This window comes from Juglans regia, chromosome 10 (assembly GCF_001411555.2).
Source record: "Juglans regia cultivar Chandler chromosome 10, Walnut 2.0, whole genome shotgun sequence".
Classification (NCBI taxonomy): domain Eukaryota; kingdom Viridiplantae; phylum Streptophyta; class Magnoliopsida; order Fagales; family Juglandaceae; genus Juglans; species Juglans regia.
In genome coordinates this window covers 1607917-1628403 of record NC_049910.1, presented here as the reverse complement: position 1 = coordinate 1628403, position 20487 = coordinate 1607917, and the positions used below count along the sequence as shown (strand labels likewise).

At 37.8% G+C, this 20487-nt stretch overlaps 1 protein-coding gene across 5 annotated transcripts in view; it reads left to right on the top strand.

The window, feature by feature from the left end:
• Nucleotides 1–2111: 2111 nt before the first annotated feature.
• Nucleotides 2112–20487, top strand: part of LOC109008927 (inositol hexakisphosphate and diphosphoinositol-pentakisphosphate kinase VIP1-like) — a 32230-nt gene continuing 13854 nt past the window's right edge. For 2 of the 5 annotated variants that reach the window (XM_018989221.2, XM_018989219.2), the window contains exons 1-18: nucleotides 2112–2218; nucleotides 2386–2549; nucleotides 2690–2749; nucleotides 3069–3115; nucleotides 4879–4962; nucleotides 11303–11366; nucleotides 12032–12185; nucleotides 12324–12394; nucleotides 12911–13015; nucleotides 13378–13470; nucleotides 14331–14405; nucleotides 15114–15199; nucleotides 15441–15647; nucleotides 15739–15838; nucleotides 15936–16006; nucleotides 18571–18652; nucleotides 19124–19282; nucleotides 19432–19474. In XM_018989221.2, the coding sequence (XP_018844766.1) occupies nucleotides 2484–2549; nucleotides 2690–2749; nucleotides 3069–3115; nucleotides 4879–4962; nucleotides 11303–11366; nucleotides 12032–12185; nucleotides 12324–12394; nucleotides 12911–13015; nucleotides 13378–13470; nucleotides 14331–14405; nucleotides 15114–15199; nucleotides 15441–15647; nucleotides 15739–15838; nucleotides 15936–16006; nucleotides 18571–18652; nucleotides 19124–19282; nucleotides 19432–19474 (1567 nt within the window). In that variant the 5' untranslated portion in view covers nucleotides 2112–2218; nucleotides 2386–2483. Of the gene's footprint in view, nucleotides 2292–2385; nucleotides 2550–2689; nucleotides 2750–3068; nucleotides 3116–4631; nucleotides 4721–4878; nucleotides 4963–11302; nucleotides 11367–12031; nucleotides 12186–12323; nucleotides 12395–12910; nucleotides 13016–13377; nucleotides 13471–14330; nucleotides 14406–15113; nucleotides 15200–15440; nucleotides 15648–15738; nucleotides 15839–15935; nucleotides 16007–18570; nucleotides 18653–19101; nucleotides 19283–19431; nucleotides 19475–20487 lie in introns of those variants that run through there. The other 3 variants (XM_018989220.2, XM_018989224.2, XM_018989225.2) reach the window with 3 other exon arrangements.

Below are 20487 nucleotides of genomic sequence, written 5' to 3'. Positions count from 1 at the left end.
TTGACGTCAGTAATGCTTTCTTCAATGGTGATTTAGAACAAGAAGTCTACATGTCATTACCATCGGGATATGGTAGAGAGGTGGAGAATTGTGTATGCAAGCTGAAAAAGTTCCTTTATGGTTTGAAACAAGCTTCAAGGCAATGGAATCACAAGTTAACTTCGGTCATCACCAAAATTGGGTTCACACAATCCAAAGCCAACTACTCACTGTTCTTCAAAAGGACAAACACCTCTTTCACTATAATGATTTTTTATGTTGATGACATGGTGATAGGAGGAGACAATGAGACCGAGATTCAATACTTGAAAGAGTATCTTGAAAAACACTTCAAATTGAAAGACCTTGGGAAGTTGAAATTTTTCCTAGGGATAAAGATAGCCCGCTGTTCAAAAGGGATTTCCATATGTCAAAGAAAATACGCATTAGAAATCTTACAAGATTGTGGGTTAATTGGAGCAAAATCTGAACATTTTCTAATAGAACAAAACTTGAAGCTTAATGAGGAGGAAGGACCCGAACTTGCCGATCCAAAAGAGTACATAAGATTAATTGGCCGATTGCTATATTTAACGATCACACGCCCAGATATTTCGTACTCTGTGCAAGTCTTGAGTAAATTTCTAAGCCAACCGGAAGTGGCTCACCGGAAAGCAGCCCTTAGAGTTGTAAGATACATAAAAGGATCTCCATCACAAGATTTATTTTATCCAGCTAACAAACTATTGCAGTTAGTAGCTTTTTGTGATGCTGACTGGGGAGCATGCTCGGAGACAAGGAGATCAATCACTAGATTTTGTATTTTTCTGGAAGATGCTTTGGTCTCTTGGAAATCAAAGAAACAAAGAACGGTATCTCGATCATCAGCGGATCGCTTAATGGCATCTACCACATGTGAATTGGTTTGGTTTTGGAGCTTGTTACAAGACCTCAGTATAACTCTCAACCAACCTGTTCAATTATTTTGTGACAATCAAGCTGACATCTATATTGCATCCAATTCAGTTTATCATGAAAGAATGAAGCATATTGAGATTGACTGCCACATTGTTCGGGATAGGATTCAACAAGGTTTATTGAAACCATTTCACATTTCTACAAATTTACAAGTTGCTGATATAATCAAGGCAATCGAATCTAGACAGTTTCATCATGTACTAAACAAGATGGGAATCCACTCTATAGCTTATCCATCTTGATGGGGAGTATTGAGAAAGTTAAAGGAAAATCAGGAGGTGCAGATTGTGGATCAGAGCTGCATATTGTTGTTCCCTATATGCAGTTTGACTTTGCTTCATTTGGAAGGACAAGCTCATGATTTACAAGAAAACTAGAGGAGCCGCTTGCTGTATTTAGAGTCTGATATGCGGATTATAAAAAATAGATAGTCATCCTCTGTTAATTTATTTTTCAATACGTTGTATAGATTCAGACTACTGTCTTAGCTTCTGCATATATATATTAAAAGAAGACACCTTATAATATTTTTCAATTCAATCAATACTAATGCATTGGTAACCATATTGGTTCCACCACCAAATATTTTCTTCTTGTTATAAATAATTTCAGATATGTTTTTTTATTAAAAAATAATAATATATATTTTTATATCTAAAAGCCGCAAAGCATTTTACCGTACTGCCACCATGGGCGTAGGTAAATAATTCAGATACGCTTTTCTAAAAAATTAAAAGTATATGGAAAATATCCAAAATCCGCATGCCCGTATAAAGCTAACAACTCTTGTTATCGTCCAGGAAAACAAGACGAGCATTGTAGTTTGTAAATTGTACCGTACCGCGCCTACGCGGCTACTCCCATAGCTTTTTCGTTGCATATTCCAGAATCTAAAAGACGTTAATATCCAAACACTCCCGCTTTATGCTTATATATATATATATATATATATATTACGTATAACTGTAAAATGTATAAATATTATATAATTATTTAAAAAAAAAATTTATTAAAAAAAATTTATTTTTTATTTTTATATGAATCTCATCTTGTATTACGTTTTTAAAACAATTACGCGAGAGTCTCAGAATTGACGAATTGTAAATATTTTTCTCCTATTGTCATTTTTTACGTTTTAACTTTCTCATCTTCCAGTTTCCGCTGCTGCCTGTGAAAGGCTTTAAAGCGCTCCTCGACTTTTCTCTCTCAGTCTCTCTTCCCCGCTCTCGTAGCTTCCATTTTCTAAGTCAGCGCTTCTCTGGTATTGTCCCTCGCTGTTTTTTCCTTCTTCTAGATCCCTCGCATATGTATGTGTGCGGGTGTGTACGACGGATGTATGTGTGTTTCAGATAGCTTTGTGTCACTGTTTGTTTTTGAATGGCGGTGAGTCGCTCATGAGTTTGTACTTATGTACTTTATTTCAAGCAGTTAAGCTGGAATTGATAAGTTAAAAGTGGACTTGGATTCTGATTCTGCGTTTCTGGAGGGAAAGATAGAGAGAGAGTTTTCTAGAGAGAGATAGAGACATGAAGGTGGAAAGAAGTGATGTCGTAAAAAAGATAAAGATTGGAGTCTGCGTGATGGAAAAGAAGGTGAAATGCGGACTTGAGGTTCTTTATTTTTTGTTCAATTTACTTGTCGACAATACTAAACAGGGCTTGTAATGAATCGCTGAATGTAGGTTCTACTGCGTTGTTTCATTCTCGAAGGATTAATCTGTTTTATCCTATAGGTATTTTCGGCACCGATGGAACAGATACTAGAGAGGTTACAGGCATTCGGTGAATTTGAGGTATATGAATTTTAATTTCGATCGAGTTTCGTGTGCTCATTGGACTAATTTCTTGTTTTTGTGGAATCGGCTAATGATATTGTTTGCTACCGGAAATGAATGAGGATTGAAACGTTCTAGGATGTGATAGTTTTACCTGCAAAGCAGTACAGTGTTCGGAGTGTTTTTCTTTTCTGTTCTTTTTGGTTCGAACTTTAAAATTTGCAGTTTCCCCAAATTCTGTTGTTACGACCTGATAGGATACAAGTTTTTTGGTTTTGGTGTTGATGTTCTCTTCTTTCTTCATCAATGTGTTCTCGCGTTTATGCTAATATTGTAGATCATATACTTTGGGGACAAGGTCATTCTTGAAGAACCAATTGAGAGGTATGTTTTAAGTAATTACCTGGAATATACTGTTTTACCGTATTGCATCAAGGCTGTAAATGAACAAGACTTCTTGATTTGCAGCTCAAAATCGGCTTGATCAAACTCAAGTTTGACTCAGTATGTTTATTAAATGAATCGTTTGTGAACACAAAATAAAACACGATTACTAAACAATATAACTCATATAAAACTCAACTCGAATCGTATAAACTATAATTACTTCATATTTATTATTTTTTATAGTATCATCTTAACTTTATTATGAGAATATTTAAGTAACTTAAAAATATAATGGAAAACCATGTTCCTGATACTTTTTTTTTTGATAAGTAAACAAACTTCCTAATACTACTTATGTTGCTTGAATCTTTCTGAATATAGTTATTGATATATGCATATATAAGTTTTATAAGGATATTCCCTAAAAATCAAATTTTATTTGTTAAAAGTTGTAGATAAAGTTAGAATATATAATATAAAGAATCTATTTTTTCAAAATTAAATAGCTCATGAACAAGCTCGAGCTCACTCGAATAATAAATGAGCTATTAGTGAACATAGAATGCAACTTGATGATAAATATGAGCTCAACTCATGCTCGAATAAAAGTTAATAAGTTTTGACCGCCCACCACTCGCTCTAACTCAACTTGTTTACACACATTAATTTGCATCTTATTGTGTATAATACTATGCATAACTTTAGCTGTTGTGTGTTAGTTTATTCTTTTGTTGAGCCAAAGCTTCAAAGTTGAGTACACATGCTTTGAAAAACATATGCATATCATATTAGTCCTAGAAAAAAATACCATCTTTAAACAATTAACTTCTTCCTAAGGTCCAACTACTTTAGGTGACTTGGGGGCAGGGGTGGAACTAGTTGTACGAGTTTTTTGGGGGAGAGAAGGGAGGAGGTGGGGAGGGAACCGAAGGTAACCAAAGAGTCACAAGAAATATTGGCAGGAAATCCTTTGATAACACCAGGGTTCACAGGTATACTTTCTACAAAATGGGGCTAAAATTTAAGTGTAGAATCATCACTCTTAGAAAGTTTTTGGGGGGAGGAGGGAACCTTGAAAGTTCCTCTCCGGCTAGGTAGCATCTTTTAAATCAATAAAGATGAAAAATTAGGGTTTCTTATATATGGAGATTCACTTTTCGGGATTTCATTTCCGTATCATCTGGATGTAGAGTCAATAATGGCATTATAAGGAAATAAGCCTCACCAAGAATCAGGTTCTGCGCAAGGATGAAGCCTATTTTCCTTTTGAAGTAATTATAAGAGACTTGTTATAAGATTTCATTTCTTTTACTACATTTTGTATTTGGTCCTAAATTGAAATTTGTTTCCATTCCAAAATGGTTTGAATAAAACAAATCATTTGACTTAATAACCAGTCTTTTCTGTATAAAGACAAGTTTTCATGTTGCCATACGATTCTGATTCCAAACATCCATTCCAAAATTAATCACCATAGAGGGGCAAATTTACTACTTTGAAGATTCCATAATAGGTGAAGCTGACAAGTTGAGAGGAGGTAATGGAAGGATGCAAATGTTCAGTGTGCATGTCACATTGGAGAATTATTGCTGAAAAATTCTGGTACATCAACTTGGTGACAGTTTTAGGTTCTGTTAGTTGAGAAATCCGTTGACTACTCCACTGTTTTTTTCCCTTTTGTTTATTGTTTCTCTCGCTTTTTCTTTCCTTTGGGGGCAGGGGGATATTTGACTATTTTTTTGCGCTATGCTTGTTTTCAGATGGCCAATATGCGATTGTTTGATTTCCTTCTATTCCACTGGCTATCCCCTTGAAAAGGCGGAGGCATATGCTGCTCTAAGGAAGTAAGCTTTATGCCTTCTTTTGCACCGATGTTTTTTCATTCCTCAATAACCATAGTTTCTGTTTTATTTATTTTTTAATTCTCTTTTAGGTGTAAGTTAGTGTCTCCCTCTATCTCACTATAGATGAAAGTTAACAAATAGCATATATTTTAATGAAACTACTACTCTTCCTAAAATTTCTTTGATGGGCCAAGGAATGTGGGTCCAAATTTGAGAAAAGGACTTTTATTCTTAGAATATTTCATCTATGGAGCGATTCCTGAAGAGGCCCCTTTATCCACTCCCTAGTAAGTAGCTGAGGGCACTAGAAAGCCGTTACAAACTTCTCGTCGATACAATATAGCACATCGAGGTTCAAATGGAGAGATTCCTGAAGAAACTGCTCCAGCATACATGGTAATTGTGGGCATGCCCATCTAGTAGATTTTTATATTTTCAACCATTCTATACGTATGTGATTTTGAGGTTGATTAGTTCATGCTGATAGGTGAAATAAAATCAGTTCATTGACCCAATAAGAAAAAAAAGTTGCAGTCTCAAATTCTCTCCGTACACTTTTAAGAAAAAAAGTTTTTCGTCGTTCCCGTCACCTATGGTGCTAAGTTATTAGCATTGTAGACTGGTGATGGCGATGGGCCATACTAAGGAGTTGTTCATAGACTCCAAACATTTCACACTCATGAAAGAGGGGGGTAGTTTGACCATTATAGAGAGGGGTTGGAGGGTGGTGGCTAAGGTGGTGTTGGGTCCCTTAGCGATACAATGGCTGGCGAAAGCGATGGAGGTGTGCACAAAGGAAGAAAAACGAGATTACTATACCACAGTCGGGGAAGGCAGTCGTAGTTTCATAGCCCAACACTGTTCGAATGCTAGAGGGAGATATATGGCGGTGGTGGAATATGGTAGTGGGGGGAGGAAGAACTTCATTTTTGTTCCTGAGGAAGAGGGTAGAGGCTGGAACAAGATGGGAGAGGCATTGCGGGCCTGTTTCATGGATAAAAATACGCATACTAATGGACAAGGGAAAGAGAAGGTAGCCATGGTTCAACCATTGCAACACTCATACAGGGAGGTGTTGAGGGTGGAACAGCCGCTTGTATCTCGGTGCGGTTTCATTGGCAAGCTGGGTCAGAGTGGCGCGTTTTCAAGACAAGAGACTGACATAGTGGTGTGTCTAGTACAATTGCAGGGTGGTGGTAGTAGAGGGGGTGTGGCAGTGGAGGAAAATATGAAAGTCTTACTGGAAGCAAAGACGCAACTTGAAGACCTGCAAAACAAAATAGAATGGTTAATTAGGAAGGAGATGGCGTCTAATAACAAGGGAACAAATGGGGCTTTTCCCATGGGGGCTGAGTTAGAGGGTGCCAGGCCTCATTTCGTCGTGTATGAGCCTAGATTTCCATCGTCCTTTAATAACGGACAAGTGGTCGTAATGGGCCATAAAGGAAGCAGGCCTAGTAAGCCCATTTCGGAAATAACTAATAACGGGACGATCCGAATGGAGGGTGACCCGATACCCAGTTTCATCTGGAACTCCTCCTGCGTACCGAGACCAGTATCGGAAGCAGTGTACTCGGTGGGACTTTTGCCCGTGGCCCAGACAGTGCCGACGAAGGTGGTGGGGCATTCTCTCCCCTCACGTGAACCAGAAAAAGAAATAGCGAAGGTGGGTCATGGAGAAAGGGAGGTTCACGGTGGAGCAAAGTCTTCCCTCGCAGCGAGTTTCATGGTGGGTCCCTCGCCGGTGGCCCAGACAGTGTCGACGAAGGTGATGGAGCAGTTTCTACCCTCGCGAGAGCTGGAAATAGATATATTGATGGTGGGTCACGGAGAAAAAGAGGTTCACGGTGGAGCAGAGTCCCCCCTAGCAGCGAGGTTCATGGTGGGCCCTTCGTCGGTGGCCCAGTCAGTGTCGACGACGGTGGTGGAGCAGATTCTCCCTTTGCGTGAATCGGAAAAATTGGTGCAACCAGTCAATTTTTTTTCCAGATGGACTTGTTGGTACACAGAACATATCGATAGAGTCTTTGGATATTTTATTGGCTAAGTTTGAATAGTGCCGAGGGAAACAAAGTGCAGAGGGGTTTTCGCAGAGGTATACAGGGCCCAGTGAGAAGGTACTGGAAGGTGGGACTCTGAGGATTGTAGAGGGGCTATTGCAGAGTTTCACGGAGCCCAATGCTGACATAGTCTTGGTTCCTGAAACCCAGGTGAGCACTTTCCCTACTGAAAATGTGGTGGTCAATATGGGTAATAAGGTTGAATGGGAAGGAATGAATCTGTTTGGAGGGGAGGGAGAAACTGGTGATAGAGAGCCACTCTTGTTAACCTGTTTGTTTCCTAATGAGTTTGAAATTTCTCATTGGGTTTTCAAAATGGTTAGGGATATTCAACATATGGTGGGAATGGAGAGTGTGGGTTATGAAGAGCAGTTTATGGCCCTTCTCACGGCCATTGAGGTAGGCCATTCTTAGTCCAAAAAATCTGGTTCCAAGAAGTAAAGGGAACTTAACAGACTTAAATGGTCATTGAATGAGGGTAGCGCAAGTCGTGATAGGAGTAAAGGGAAGGGTACGCATGTTTCTTTATGAAGCCAAAAATTGTGTCTTGGATTGTACGCGGGTTGAATGAGGTTAATAAATGCCTTCTTATAAAGAATTTGCTACGGGAGTGGAAATCGGATATTGTGTGTTTACAAGAAACCAAGTTGAAGCTGGTGTCTAGGAAAATAGTGAGAAGTGTGTGGTGTTGTCCATATGCGGATTGGGTATATTTGGCTTCCAATGGGGTATCGGGTGAGATTCTAGTGATGTGGGATAGAAGGGTGGTGGAAAAAATGGAGGAGTTTGTAGGGGAATACACAGTGGCTTGCTCCTTTAAGACGGTGGATGATAATTTCTTATGGGCGTTTGCAGGTATATATGGACCAAATGCTGACAATATCAGACGTAGTTTGTGGGAAGAACTTGCAAGAGTGTACAACTGGTGGGACCTCCCCTGGTGCATAGGTGGTGATTTTAATGTGGTAAGATTTCCTAGTGAGAGGTCTGGTAATAGTCGGACTTGCCCAGCCATGACAGAATTTTCAGATTGCATTTTTTATTTGAATCTTGTGGATCTTCCACTAATAGATGGGCCTATTACCTGGTCGAATAGTCAGACATGATCTCGACTGGTTAGATTCTTAGTATCGTCGGGTTGGGAAATTCATTATCCGGAGGTATGTCAAAAGAGATTACCGTGACTATTCTTGGATCACTTCCCCATTTTATTGGATGGAGGTGGTATCCAGGGAGGTCGTTGCTATTTCAAGTTTGAAAACATGTGGCTCAAAAGCGAAGGCTTCGTGGAAAGGGTAAGGCAGTGGTGGTCCTCTTATCAGTTTTTTGGTACCCCCTCTCATATTCTTGCAGGCAAACTAAAAGCTCTAAAGAATGATTTAAAGCTTTGGAATCTCCAATCATTTGGAGATATAGGGGCGCAAAAGAGGTCCAGGATGGAGGAATTACAGAACATGGAGAGGTACACTGAAGATAGAGCTCTCATTGCCGAGGAAGTCTCTCGTAAGGTAGAACTTGTCTCAGAGTTGGAAGGAGTATTGTCCTTGGAGGAAATATCGTGGTGTCAGAAGTCAATGGCACTTTGGTTGAAAGAAGGTGATCGAAGCACAAAATTTTTCCATAGAGTGGCTAACTCTCATAGGAGAAATAATACCATTGAAATGCTTAAAATCAATGGTAGTGTAAGTACGGTGGCTTTGGAGATCCAGGATCATGTGGTGGCTTGTTATGAAAATCTATTTAGAGAAGGCGAGGGGTGGAGGCCAAAATTAGATGGACTTGGCTTTGATTCTATTGAGCCACTGACAACGACATGGTTGGAAAGATCTTTTGAGGAAGGGGAGGTGTATGAAGTGGTCAGAGGAATGGCGAAAGATTAAGCACTAGGTCTAGACGGATTCTCCCTGGGTTTCTTCCAAACTTGTTGGGAAGTTGTGAAAGAAGACATTATGAATGTGTTCCAGGAATTATTTATGGCGGGGAAGTTCAAGAAAAGTTTGAATGCTACATTTCTTGTTTTGATCCGGAAGAAGACTGGTGCATCAGAAGTAAAGGACTTTAGGCCCATTAGCGTCATAAATGGGGTATACAAAATTATCTCCAAGGTGCTTGCAAATAGGTTAGAGGTGGCCATTGGTAAGATAATCTCAAAGCCACAGAATGCTTTTGTAAAGGGTCGTCAAATTCTAAATTCTATCCTAACAATGAATGTCTGGATAGTAGATTAAAGTCTGGTATTGCAGGAATTATCTGTAAACTAGGTATGGAGAAGGCATATGATCATGTAAACTGGGACTTTCTCTTGTATTTATTGAAGATATGTGGCTTTGGGGAGAAATGATGTAGGTGGATCAAATGGTGCATTTCAAAGGCAAAATTTTCAGTTTTAATCAATGGCAACCCAGATGGCTTTTTCAACAGCTCACGAGGTCTAAGACAGGGAGATCCCCTGTCACCTCTTTTATTTGTTATCATCATGGAGGCTCTGAGTAGGATGTTATCGGTAGGTGTCAGTCATGGGCTTTTCTCCGGATTCTCAATGGGAGATCCGAATAGGGGCTTGATCTCGGTTTCACATCTATTATTTGCAGATGACACTCTAATCTTCTGCGAAGCGGAGCAAGTCCAACTTCGGGTTTTGAAGGCTCTTCTCTTCTGTTTTGAAGAAGCGTCAGGACTGAGAGTGAACTTTGATAAATCAGAGTTAGTGGTAGTTGGGAACATTAGTTATTCTCATCAGTTGGCTAATACACTTGGGTGTAAGGTTGTTTCTCTGCCTATGACATATTTGGGGCTACCGTTGGGGGCTAAATCACAGGCTTCAGCTATTTGGGATATAGTTATTGAGAAAATAGAACGAAGGTTGGCAGGGTGGAAGAGACTGTATCTGTCGAAAGGAGGTCGGGTGACCCTTATCAAGAGCACTCTTTCTAACCTACCAATTATTTCCAATCCTAGCTTGTGTGGCGGTGAGAATTGAAAAACTATATCGGGATTTTCTATGGAGTGGAATGGGAGATGAATTTAAGTTCCATCTAGTCAGTTGGGATAAGGTGTGCAGACCAATTTCCTCAGGTGGGTTGGGAGTTAAGAATTTGAGAACATTTAACAGAGCACTTCTTGGGAAATGGCTATGGAGGTACAATATGGAACCAGAAGCTCTCTGGAAACTTGTGGTTGATTGCAAATATGGAAGGATATAGGGGGGTTGGTGTTCTAGCGAAGGGAATGGGTCTTATGGAGTAGGGGTCTGGAAATACATAAGACGAGGATGGGGGGTGTTTTCTCGATATACTAAATTTATGGTGGGAAAGGGTACTCGTATAAAATTTTGGAGGGACATTTGGTGTGGGGAAGGGGCACTCATGGACTTGTTCCCTCTAGTTTTCCGAGTGGCACGCGACCAAGAAGCTTCGGTGGCAAATCGTATGGGGCGTTCAGGGGATCAAATCCAATGGAATATTTTATTTAATAGAGCAACCCACCCAAGACTGGGAACTAGACAGTTTCGAGGCTTTTTTCAGTTTAGTGTATGCTACTAAGTTGAATGGAAGGTGTGGTGATAAGCTGTGGTGGACACTAGCAGGTAAGGGTATTTTCTCGGTGCGTTCCTTCTATAAGTCCCTTACCTTACTTCCAAATTCTCATTTCCCTTGGAGAAAACTGTGGAGGAATAAGGCACCTCCTAAGGCACTATCCTTCACTTGGACAGCGGCTCTGGGTAAGATTTTACTACCGACAATGTACGAAAGCGTAGGGTAATTATTCCTGATTGGTGTTGTATGTGCAAGAAAGCTGGGGAGACAGTGGATCATCTTCTGCTATATTGTGAGACAGCTAGAGCCGTGTGGAGCGAAGTGTTCAGTCGTATAAGGTTAAACTGGGTGATGCCTGCTACAGTGGTGGAATTATTGGCTAGTCTGGTGTATTTGGCAAGAGCGTAATGAGCGGACATTCGAAGATAAGGAGCGGACCTTAGAGGAGCTTCGTGCTTTATTTTTCCGCACCTTACTTCTTTGGGCTACAGCTGTAGATTTTAATTGTCTAAATGTACATGATTTTCTTGTTTCTTTTATAGCAACTTAGATAGGTCTTACCTCTAGTATAACTTCTTGTGTACTTGGGCTTTGCCTATTCTTATTAATACTATCGTTTTCCTATAATAAAAAAAAAAAAAATTTCATCTATTTGGAGATAACCCAAAAAGGAAAGCTTGCCATCTAAATTGGGATGGGGGGAAGTACTGCAGTTACAATTTTCTTATATGCTCTGTGATTCAGGCCTTTTCTGGTAAATAAATTGGAGCTGCAATACCTTCTTCATGACCGAAGGAAGGTATACGAGGTATGCTTAATAACCTCTGATCTTTTTGTTAGGGTTTTTAATTCCATTATTGGTGGTTAGCATTTTGTGGTAGGTTCTTGCTTGTGGTAATCTGATTAAGCTTTATGTTTTTTTAACTCTTTGATTCTTGATTTCTATTTTAGCTACAATAATTTTGTAAGGTAAAAGTCATGGAGGTCCTAGAGTTACTTGACAAGTACTTGTTTGAGTTTGTCTGGTAATGTCCAGATCGTGTGGCTATCAGGCCATTCTGATGTTTCGCTATAGAGTTCTAAGATGGGCTAGTTTACTATGTTGACTGGAAAGTGTGGTGTGGCTTGTTTCTTAATGGTCTGTAAATGCTGTGCTACCTTTTCTTTTAACATGTTAGATATTGAATCTGGCCTCCTCTCTTGTTAAAAATCTGTCAATATATGCAAATTGACAGACCTGGTTATTCTGAATTGAGTCACAATTGAATCAAGGGCAACTGCTTCACCGTGGGTTCGTCACTCCTTAATGTGTGGAAGCAATACTCATAAAAACTCATGGAGTATATGCTTTAAGTACTTCATGGATTAGTTGGAATGAAATGAATTGCATTATTTCAACTATCCATTTTTAATGTTTTGATTACTACCAAAACTGAACGCTAACTAGTAATTTATCATTTTTCTGGATTTAAGTGTCTTGAAATGCATGGAATCCCTGTTCCAAGATATGCCTTCGTAAATAGAGAAGTACCGTATCAAGAGCTGGATTATTTTGTTGAGGAAGATGATTTTGTTGAGGTTCATGGAAATCGTTTTTGGAAGCCATTTGTGGAAAAGCCTATTGATGGTGAGTTGGATTTATATTGATAAATAAATTGTTTCTTCTACTAATGATTGGGCCAGCAAATATGGTATTTTAGTATTTTAAGGTATTACTTTCACAATGTGCACATATGGTAATGACTGATGTTACATTTTTGTGAAGGGGATGATCATAGTATTATGATATATTACCCAAGCTCAGCAGGTGGAGGTATGAAGGAATTATTTAGGAAGGTGAGAATTTTATCAACAGCTCTTTGTCCACTTTCTGTGGCTCAAAACATTTTTTAACTCCACTTTTCTTTCATGCTGTATATATATAATGGGATATAGGTGTTTCATGAGGTCTAAATGATACTTCTACCAAAAGTGGTGGTGGATTATTGATAAATAAAAAGCTAGAAATAAAAGGAAAAAAATATTGATCGAGTTGATTGGCTCTTGCTGCCTAAGCAGAAACTAACAAGTTTATATCAGTTTTAGTTGGGTTTACTCAAGTTCTATTAGCCCATGGTTAGTTTGGCAGGTTAAGTTCAAATTCCCAGACATCATTTAAGACATATCTGTAAAATAAATCTTATCAAATGTACTCCCATGCTTAGTGAAATTTTTGTAGTTATCAACGTTTCTAGCAGCTCATCCATCAGTTTTTTTTTTTTCAAATTTTGTGTGCAATGGTTCCTGATTTTTTTATGGCTTCTATGACTTAATTATTCCCATGTTATTAATATGATCGTTATTTTCTTTTAGGTTGGTAATCGTTCCAGTGAGTTTCATCCAGAGGTCAGAAAAGTGAGGCGTGAAGGCTCCTATATATATGAGGAATTTAAGCCCACTGGAGGAACAGATGTCAAGGTTGTGGAGTTTTGATGTTTATTTGGCTTGTGTAATGATCTTATACACATCTACTTTCGTAAGCAGATGGAAGCACATGCTTTCCTTGGTGATTGACCTTTTGAAAGCATGAATATTATTTTTATGTCTGTTTGGTGGAAGTTATTTTTCTGAACAGCGGTGACTTCCTCAAAAAAAATATCTGGATTTTTCTTTTGTCTTGGGGTGTTGGTAGGAAACAAAGAGATTGAATGGCTAGCCTTTGGTCATATCTGAAATTGACATATATCAATATAAGTCTGAACTTCAGTTCTGTCTCTAGTAATTTATATGCTTTTTGTTTCTAAAAATGGTTGCTTGAGTTTATTTTGCAATGATTGTAGGTGTATACCGTTGGCCCTGAATACGCACATGCTGAGGCAAGGAAGTCTCCTGTTGTTGACGGTGTTGTTATGAGAAATCCAGATGGCAAGGAAGTAAGTTGTACTTGTCGCATATTTTGATTACCTGCACATCTTATCCTTCTTCCTTTTCTGTTACAATTAGCACTCTCTTAGAAGTCTCTAGTATTTATTTTCTGTTTCTTGTCATTTTTTTCTTAGTTTTCTACCTGACTGGTAAATTGTCTTGCCTCTAGGAGGAAATTTGTCTGGTGGACACTACATATTTTTCAGTCAAACCTATAAGAACCTAAATGCTGGCATATTTTTTAGCTTAAAACAGGACCAGCAAGATAGAATCTTTGCAGGCAGCCCCACCTTGATGGAAGAATGTTGAGTTTATCTGCTTCATATTAGAGGAGTCATTTAGGTGAACAATATGAATGGAACTATAATTTGGTACAACAAGCCTAGCTAGAGAGCACAACTAGATGTTGAAGAATCCATGGTTAATTAGAGGTTAAAATATGTTCATGATGTTGTCAATTTCTTGTCATCCTGTGATGAGTTAAGTTCTTTTTTTGTCCAAGTTTCTTCTCTTTTTGTCTAACTCACTTCCCTTACAGATTTTTATAGCCTTTTAGATTCATATAATGCCAATAGAATGTGCATGTATGCATCTTATCTAGCAACTCTTCTTCATCTGCGATTAATCTGATGGATTGTGAAAACTTGTAAAAACATTTGAGATGTGGATGCTTGAACTTTCAAATTGACAACAAAAATAATATATGAATGCATCTCCATATGGTGAAATTAGCTACTAGGAAACCCACTGGGTAAATTTTGAGACACTAGTACATGGCATGCAGCAAGCAGTAGATGATGCAAGTAACCTAATTCATTGCAATAAAAGAGTTATGTTTGAAGCATATAATGGTTACTTTGTTTGACAGGTGAGGTATCCTGTGTTACTGACACCAACTGAGAAGCAAATGGCAAGAGGTGTTTACAACGCATTTAGGCAAGCGGTATGTTGTTGGACACTGTAACAAGTATTCAGTATGTTCTTCAAAGGCGTTATTGTTATTTCTTGTCTCTGATTATTTCTATAGTGCAACATTACTGAACGCTGGTTTCTATTTGTTTCAATTGTTCTTGCTTGTCAGAAAATTTATCTATCTCCTTGGGCCATAATGATAAAATAAGCTGTCATTAGACTGGAAAAAAAAGGTTTATTAGTCATGTCAATGATTTGTCCCATTTTCTCAAATTTTCGACCTTTACCCAACTATGTGTTATTTCTAGATTTTGGAATCTAAAATTGATAATCTGCTCTAAATCAGCCCCTTTTTTCGCAGAACATGTTGTATCAGATATTTTCCATCCCATTTTAGAGTCTAATCATTTGAAATCTCTCAAAAAGACTTACTCTTCATAGATTTGTTGAGCTCATTGGAGTTCTAGAAATTGGAATGAAAACGTATAAAATTCTGTTTCTATAGGCATATATGAGTGGGTTCTACAAATTCCACAGAACTCTTGCAAATGTTTTTTCTGTTATTATACATGGCTGCTGGTTCTTACTCATGTCGAGAGATAAGTACTGCTATGAATTATATGGCATATTAGAATGTGCTCGAATGTCTAGATGTATGCTCTTCCTGCATCAAGAAATTCCTTCTTGTTAAATTATTTTTACTCTACGCCAATTTGTTAGTCAATTTCATTACTTGCAGGTTTGCGGGTTTGATCTCTTGCGTTCTGATGGGCATTCATATGTTTGTGATGTGAATGGGTGGAGCTTTGTGAAAAACTCTCACAAGTAATCCTGGCTTTTCTTAAATTTCTTACATTAGAGTTATTCAATGGGGATACTTGCTTTGATATGCCGGCATGATCCCAACATGAATTAAAATAATTTGTTTTCTTTTTTGCATTTCCGTTATATACTTATAGCAAGATTTTCTACATCACAGGCCGCATAGGTTGACCAAGCCAAGATTTTCTTATGTTACTTTGTTGCAAAAGGTATACATGGTTTTCCTTTTCCTTTCCAAATGCAGGTATTATGATGATGCTGCTTGTGTGTTAAGGAAGATGTTTTTAGATGAAAAAGCTCCTCATCTTTCTTCAGTGATTCCACCAACTTTACCTTGGAAACTCAATGAATCAGTCCAGCCTTCTGAGGGATTAACTCGTCAGGGAAGCGGGATTATTGGCACATTTGGGCAGTCTGAGGAACTACGTTGTGTAATTGCCATTATTCGTCAGTATGTGGTGTTTTCCCAAGTCTATTCCTTAGATTAGTTGCTTCCCTTTTCTTTTTTCTTTTTCATTCTTATCCATCTTTTGATTTTGTAGTGGTGATAGGACTCCTAAACAGAAGGTGAAGTTGAAGGTTACTGAGGAAAAGCTGTTAAACTTGATGTTAAAATACAATGGGGGACGACCAAGATCTGAGGTCATTATTCTTACCTCGACATATTTAAATACTAGTTTCTGTATTGAGTTATCTAGCCACTTATGGTATAATTTTTCTGTTGGTTGTCATTCTACAGACAAAACTTAAAAGCGCCATTCAGTTGCAAGATTTGTTGGATGCTACACGAATGCTTGTACCTCGTACTAGGTATTACATTTAAAAGTTGATGGACATATCAATGTCACCCTTATCACCCTACCCCAGAAGAAATCATCACATATATAAGTTTTTAAAATGCATGGTGTGGTTGCTGTCTAAAATGAAATCTTTCAGTGCTTTTAGAATAATTGGTTCTCCTCTTGAGAAAAGATATTTTTAAACAACTGTATATATTCAATAATTTCTTTTTTCTGAGCTTAGAGTGATTATTATCATAGAAATCTCAATTCACTGGACAGTCAATGGTACTGCTTGTACATGCATAGCATTTTTCAGTTCACCATTAGAAGTCAGATACTATATTTATGCCACATATATGGATGAATCTGTGGTCAAACCCAGAACAAGTAGACGTGTTCTATTTGAAACTCATAATGAATTTTGCTTGTATTTTCCCCTTTCAGGAGTTACTAAGATGGGTAGCTTTGATGATATTGAATCTAAGGCCCTCTTTGGATTGCAAGATACTCTCATCTCATCTCATCTCAACATCCAATCACCACAAACACACTTTTCAATTTCAAATCTTCAAAATTTTCATCTAATCATTACTTAATCATTACAATTTTCTCAAACTTCCAAACAAAACATAAAAAAAATTCAACTTTTTCAAACCCCGAAACAAAAATAATATTAAAAAATTATATTCTAACAATATTTTAACTTTATAATATTTTTATTCAATTTTTTCTTTCTCCTTTTCCAAAGTCCCATAAAACATCTTAATTCAAACCATTTCACTACTATTCACAAATTATCTCATTTCATCTCACTATCCAAATGAGGCCTTAGTGAGACTGTGTTTTTATCAGAAACACAACACACAGTCACACACTACACCATTGACAAGGAAGTTAATGCGGCGTCAGAAAATTGAGAGAGCAATGAGAAGATGATCCAACTATTGATAGAATAGCTTGCTGTCCCAATAGACAGCCAATCATCTACCAAATTGACACTTAGTAAGGAACTAAGGCCTCATCTTCTTACAAGGAAAACCCAAAAACACACTTAAGACTGTTGGAACAGGTCCTTGAGACCCTTAAATAGGCTTAAGAACAACTCTGGAAATCCAACTCCTATTCCTAGGCACCCAGAAAATATCACACATTAAGAAAACAAAAATTATTTCCTAGGGTGTTGACTCGTTGACGCAGTCATTACTTAGATGGCAAGCATTACTTTATTTAATTCTTTTCTGATTGACTCTTTATTTTCCATGGAGTGGTTTCTTAGTTCCAGTGACGCATCTAGTTCTTTCTATGTCAGGGGTCAAGGCATAGGAGCTGCCAATTCCCTGTTCAAACTTAATTTTATTTTTCTTGAGGGAAGCTGCTTTCTAGAACTAGGATACCGGAGTATAGTGTGAGATCAAGAACAGGAGCAAGAGTGGAAGTGGGAGAGTCTACTTTCAGGAAAAGATATTTAGGCCCAGAGTGTGTGAGAATCCTTAAATGACTATATCAATAAAAACAGAAAAAGCATACACTAATATCTTGTTAAATCACCAATTATCCCAAAAACTTAAACTGGTGGGAAGATGTGATTTTAATTATTTAATTTGTAGTCTAACAATCACATATGGCCAACCAAGGATGTAGCTTGGATTACGATCCTCTATTTCCTTTGGTAATCTACTTGGTGGATTTCTCTAAATTTCATCCGTTGAATTCAAAATCAATTGTAGGAATTTTTTCATAGAAGCATTTACCACTTTGAGGTGCAAGTATTTGTCATCTTAGCATTTACCAAATTTAGTACATTGAATTTGAATTTGAAGTGATAAAATGCCGATGTGGCAAAAGCACTCCCATTGATTTTGGAGTCAATGACTGAGATTTAAACAAGTCCATGTGGTAAATTATCCTAAAACATCTCGGAGATCATGCTTCATATAGCTTAGTGGTCATACCCGGCATCAATATGTTCAGGTCAAGCACTCCTGCAGCATTTTTTCATCATTTTATGCAGGATAATTTTCTCATTAATCAAAATGTCATCAACAACAATCTCCATGCTTGGTTGGATCTTACACCAGCTGTCAATTATCCAATATTTTAGAGTTTAAGGAATTTTGCTGTTTTTGTTCTAGCTAAATGGACATATCCTTTTGTATACTTCATGTGTACTTGGATTGCGTTCCTTTGTGCTTTATTAAAATTTCTGCATCATTTATAAATAAATAGAATGTTTTCAAGTTCTTGCTCAGTGAAGTAAAACTAATGTGAATCCCCCAGGTTCCAGTCTCCACCACCAAATTTGAATATTTTACACCAATTCAATCCCCCACCACCAAATTTGAAAGTTTCGGACCAATTCAACCCTCCTAGAAGGAATTGTGGATTTTATTTCTGGGATAGAATTTGGAAAACCATTCTATTCCCAGGCCATACATCCCTAGAAGTACCAAAACAGCCTTATGGCATTTTGTTTTTGTGCTAATATGGCTTATATATAAAATAAAAATGAAAATTGATGATTATTATTGAGGATTATTTACATCAATTTGTATCCTAAAAAACCTATTATTGATGATTATTTATATTATCTAGACAAGGTCGAGAGAGTGACAGTGAAACAGAAGACTTGGAGCATGCAGAAAAGCTTCGCCAAGTCAAAGCAGTGCTTGAGGAGGTTATTTAGTTTCACCTTGTTTCATGCATTTTACATTAGATACCCTTTTTTATTTATTGGCACTGGGTATCCTGGACAAAGTCTTGAATTCTATTTTAGATATCCAGCTCTAGTATAGTCATCTTCATATGTTTTCTTATTTTCATCAGTGAATTTATTTCTCATAAACAGAACCATGTGGTGCAAATATTTTTATTAATTTCACCAATCATAACAAGACATTGACTTTTATGTTAACTTGATGTTTTCCCAAAGGAAAACAAATTAGTTATATGATTAAAGTTGGATTGTTATTCCTCAACTTGAGGCAATGTGTGTAAAATGTAGCCTGCTGCATGTGATACAAAGAAGGGGTTGCCGTTACATGTGTAAATATATTAATTAAATTTTATATGAGATTCAGATGATCACATCATATTCTGTTTTCAGTTGTGTAATTTTTGCTTTAGTTCTTTTTTCTCGTGTTTCCAGGGTGGACATTTTTCTGGTATTTATAGGAAGGTTCAATTAAAGCCATTGAAGTGGGTTAAAGTTGCAAGAAGCAATGGTGAAGGGGAAGAAGAACGACCGGTGGAAGCTCTCATGGTTCTTAAATATGGGGGTGTTCTTACACATGCTGGCAGAAAGCAGGTGATGATAATCAATGCATCCTACAGTTTTTTTTTTTTTTTTAATCTTAGCATATATGAGAACTAATGCAAACTTGTTGTTTGTAACAGATTGTAAAACCTTTTTGTTTAGTCTCTTAGTTTTAATTTGGTTCTTTCATTTCTTTTCAGGCTGAAGAATTGGGAAGATATTTCCGATATAACATGTATCCAGGTTATGTTCATGGATCTTTTTCATTTTCTAAAATGATTTTTTTTATAAGTAAACGATATTATTAATAAGGATAGGCATAGCCCAAGTACACAAGATGGTATACAAGAGATAAGACCTACCTAGGTCGCAATAGTGGAAACAAGTAAATCATGTAAATTTAGGCCATTAAAACCTATAGCTATGGCCCATAGAAATAAAGTACGGAAAAATAAAGATCGAAGCTCCTCTAGTGTCTGCTCCTTATCTTCAAATGTCCGTTCATTACGCTCTCACCATCACCACATAATGCAGATAGAGATCATCTTCCACACAACTTTGATTTGTGGAGTACCTCCCGAAAGTGTCCAGCTGGCCAATAACTCAACCACTATGGTAGACATTACCCAATTTAACTCTACTCGGCTGAACACTTAAATCCATATGGCTCTAGCTGTCTCGCAATGTAGTAAGAGATGATCTACTGTCTCGCTAGCTTTCATGTACATACAACATCAATCTAAAATAATGACCCGACGCTTCTTCAGATTATCGGTTGTCAGAATCTTGCCCAGGGCAGCTGTCCAAGTGAAGAAGAGTGCTTTGGGGGGCATCTTATCCCTCCAAAGTCTTCTCCATGGAAATTGAGTATTCGGTAAATGTGTAAAAGACTTATAAAAGGATCAAACTGACTTATCTGCAGGTGTCCACCATAACTTATCAACTCGTAGTCCATTCAGCTTCACAGAATACACTAGGCTGAAAAAAGTCTCAAAGTTGTCTACTTCCCAATCTTGGGCTGCTCTACTGAAGGTGACGTTCCATTGGACTTGGTCCTCCGATCAAACCATGAGGTCGCCATTGAATCTTCTTGATCAATGCCACCCAAAAAACGGATTGGAATGGGTCCTTTAGAGTCTCCTCTCCACACCATATGTCCCTCCAAAATTTTATCCGAGTACCCTCACCTAGCACAAATTTAGTATGTCGAGTAAACACCCCCACCTCGTCTAATGTGCTTCCAAACCCCCACTCCA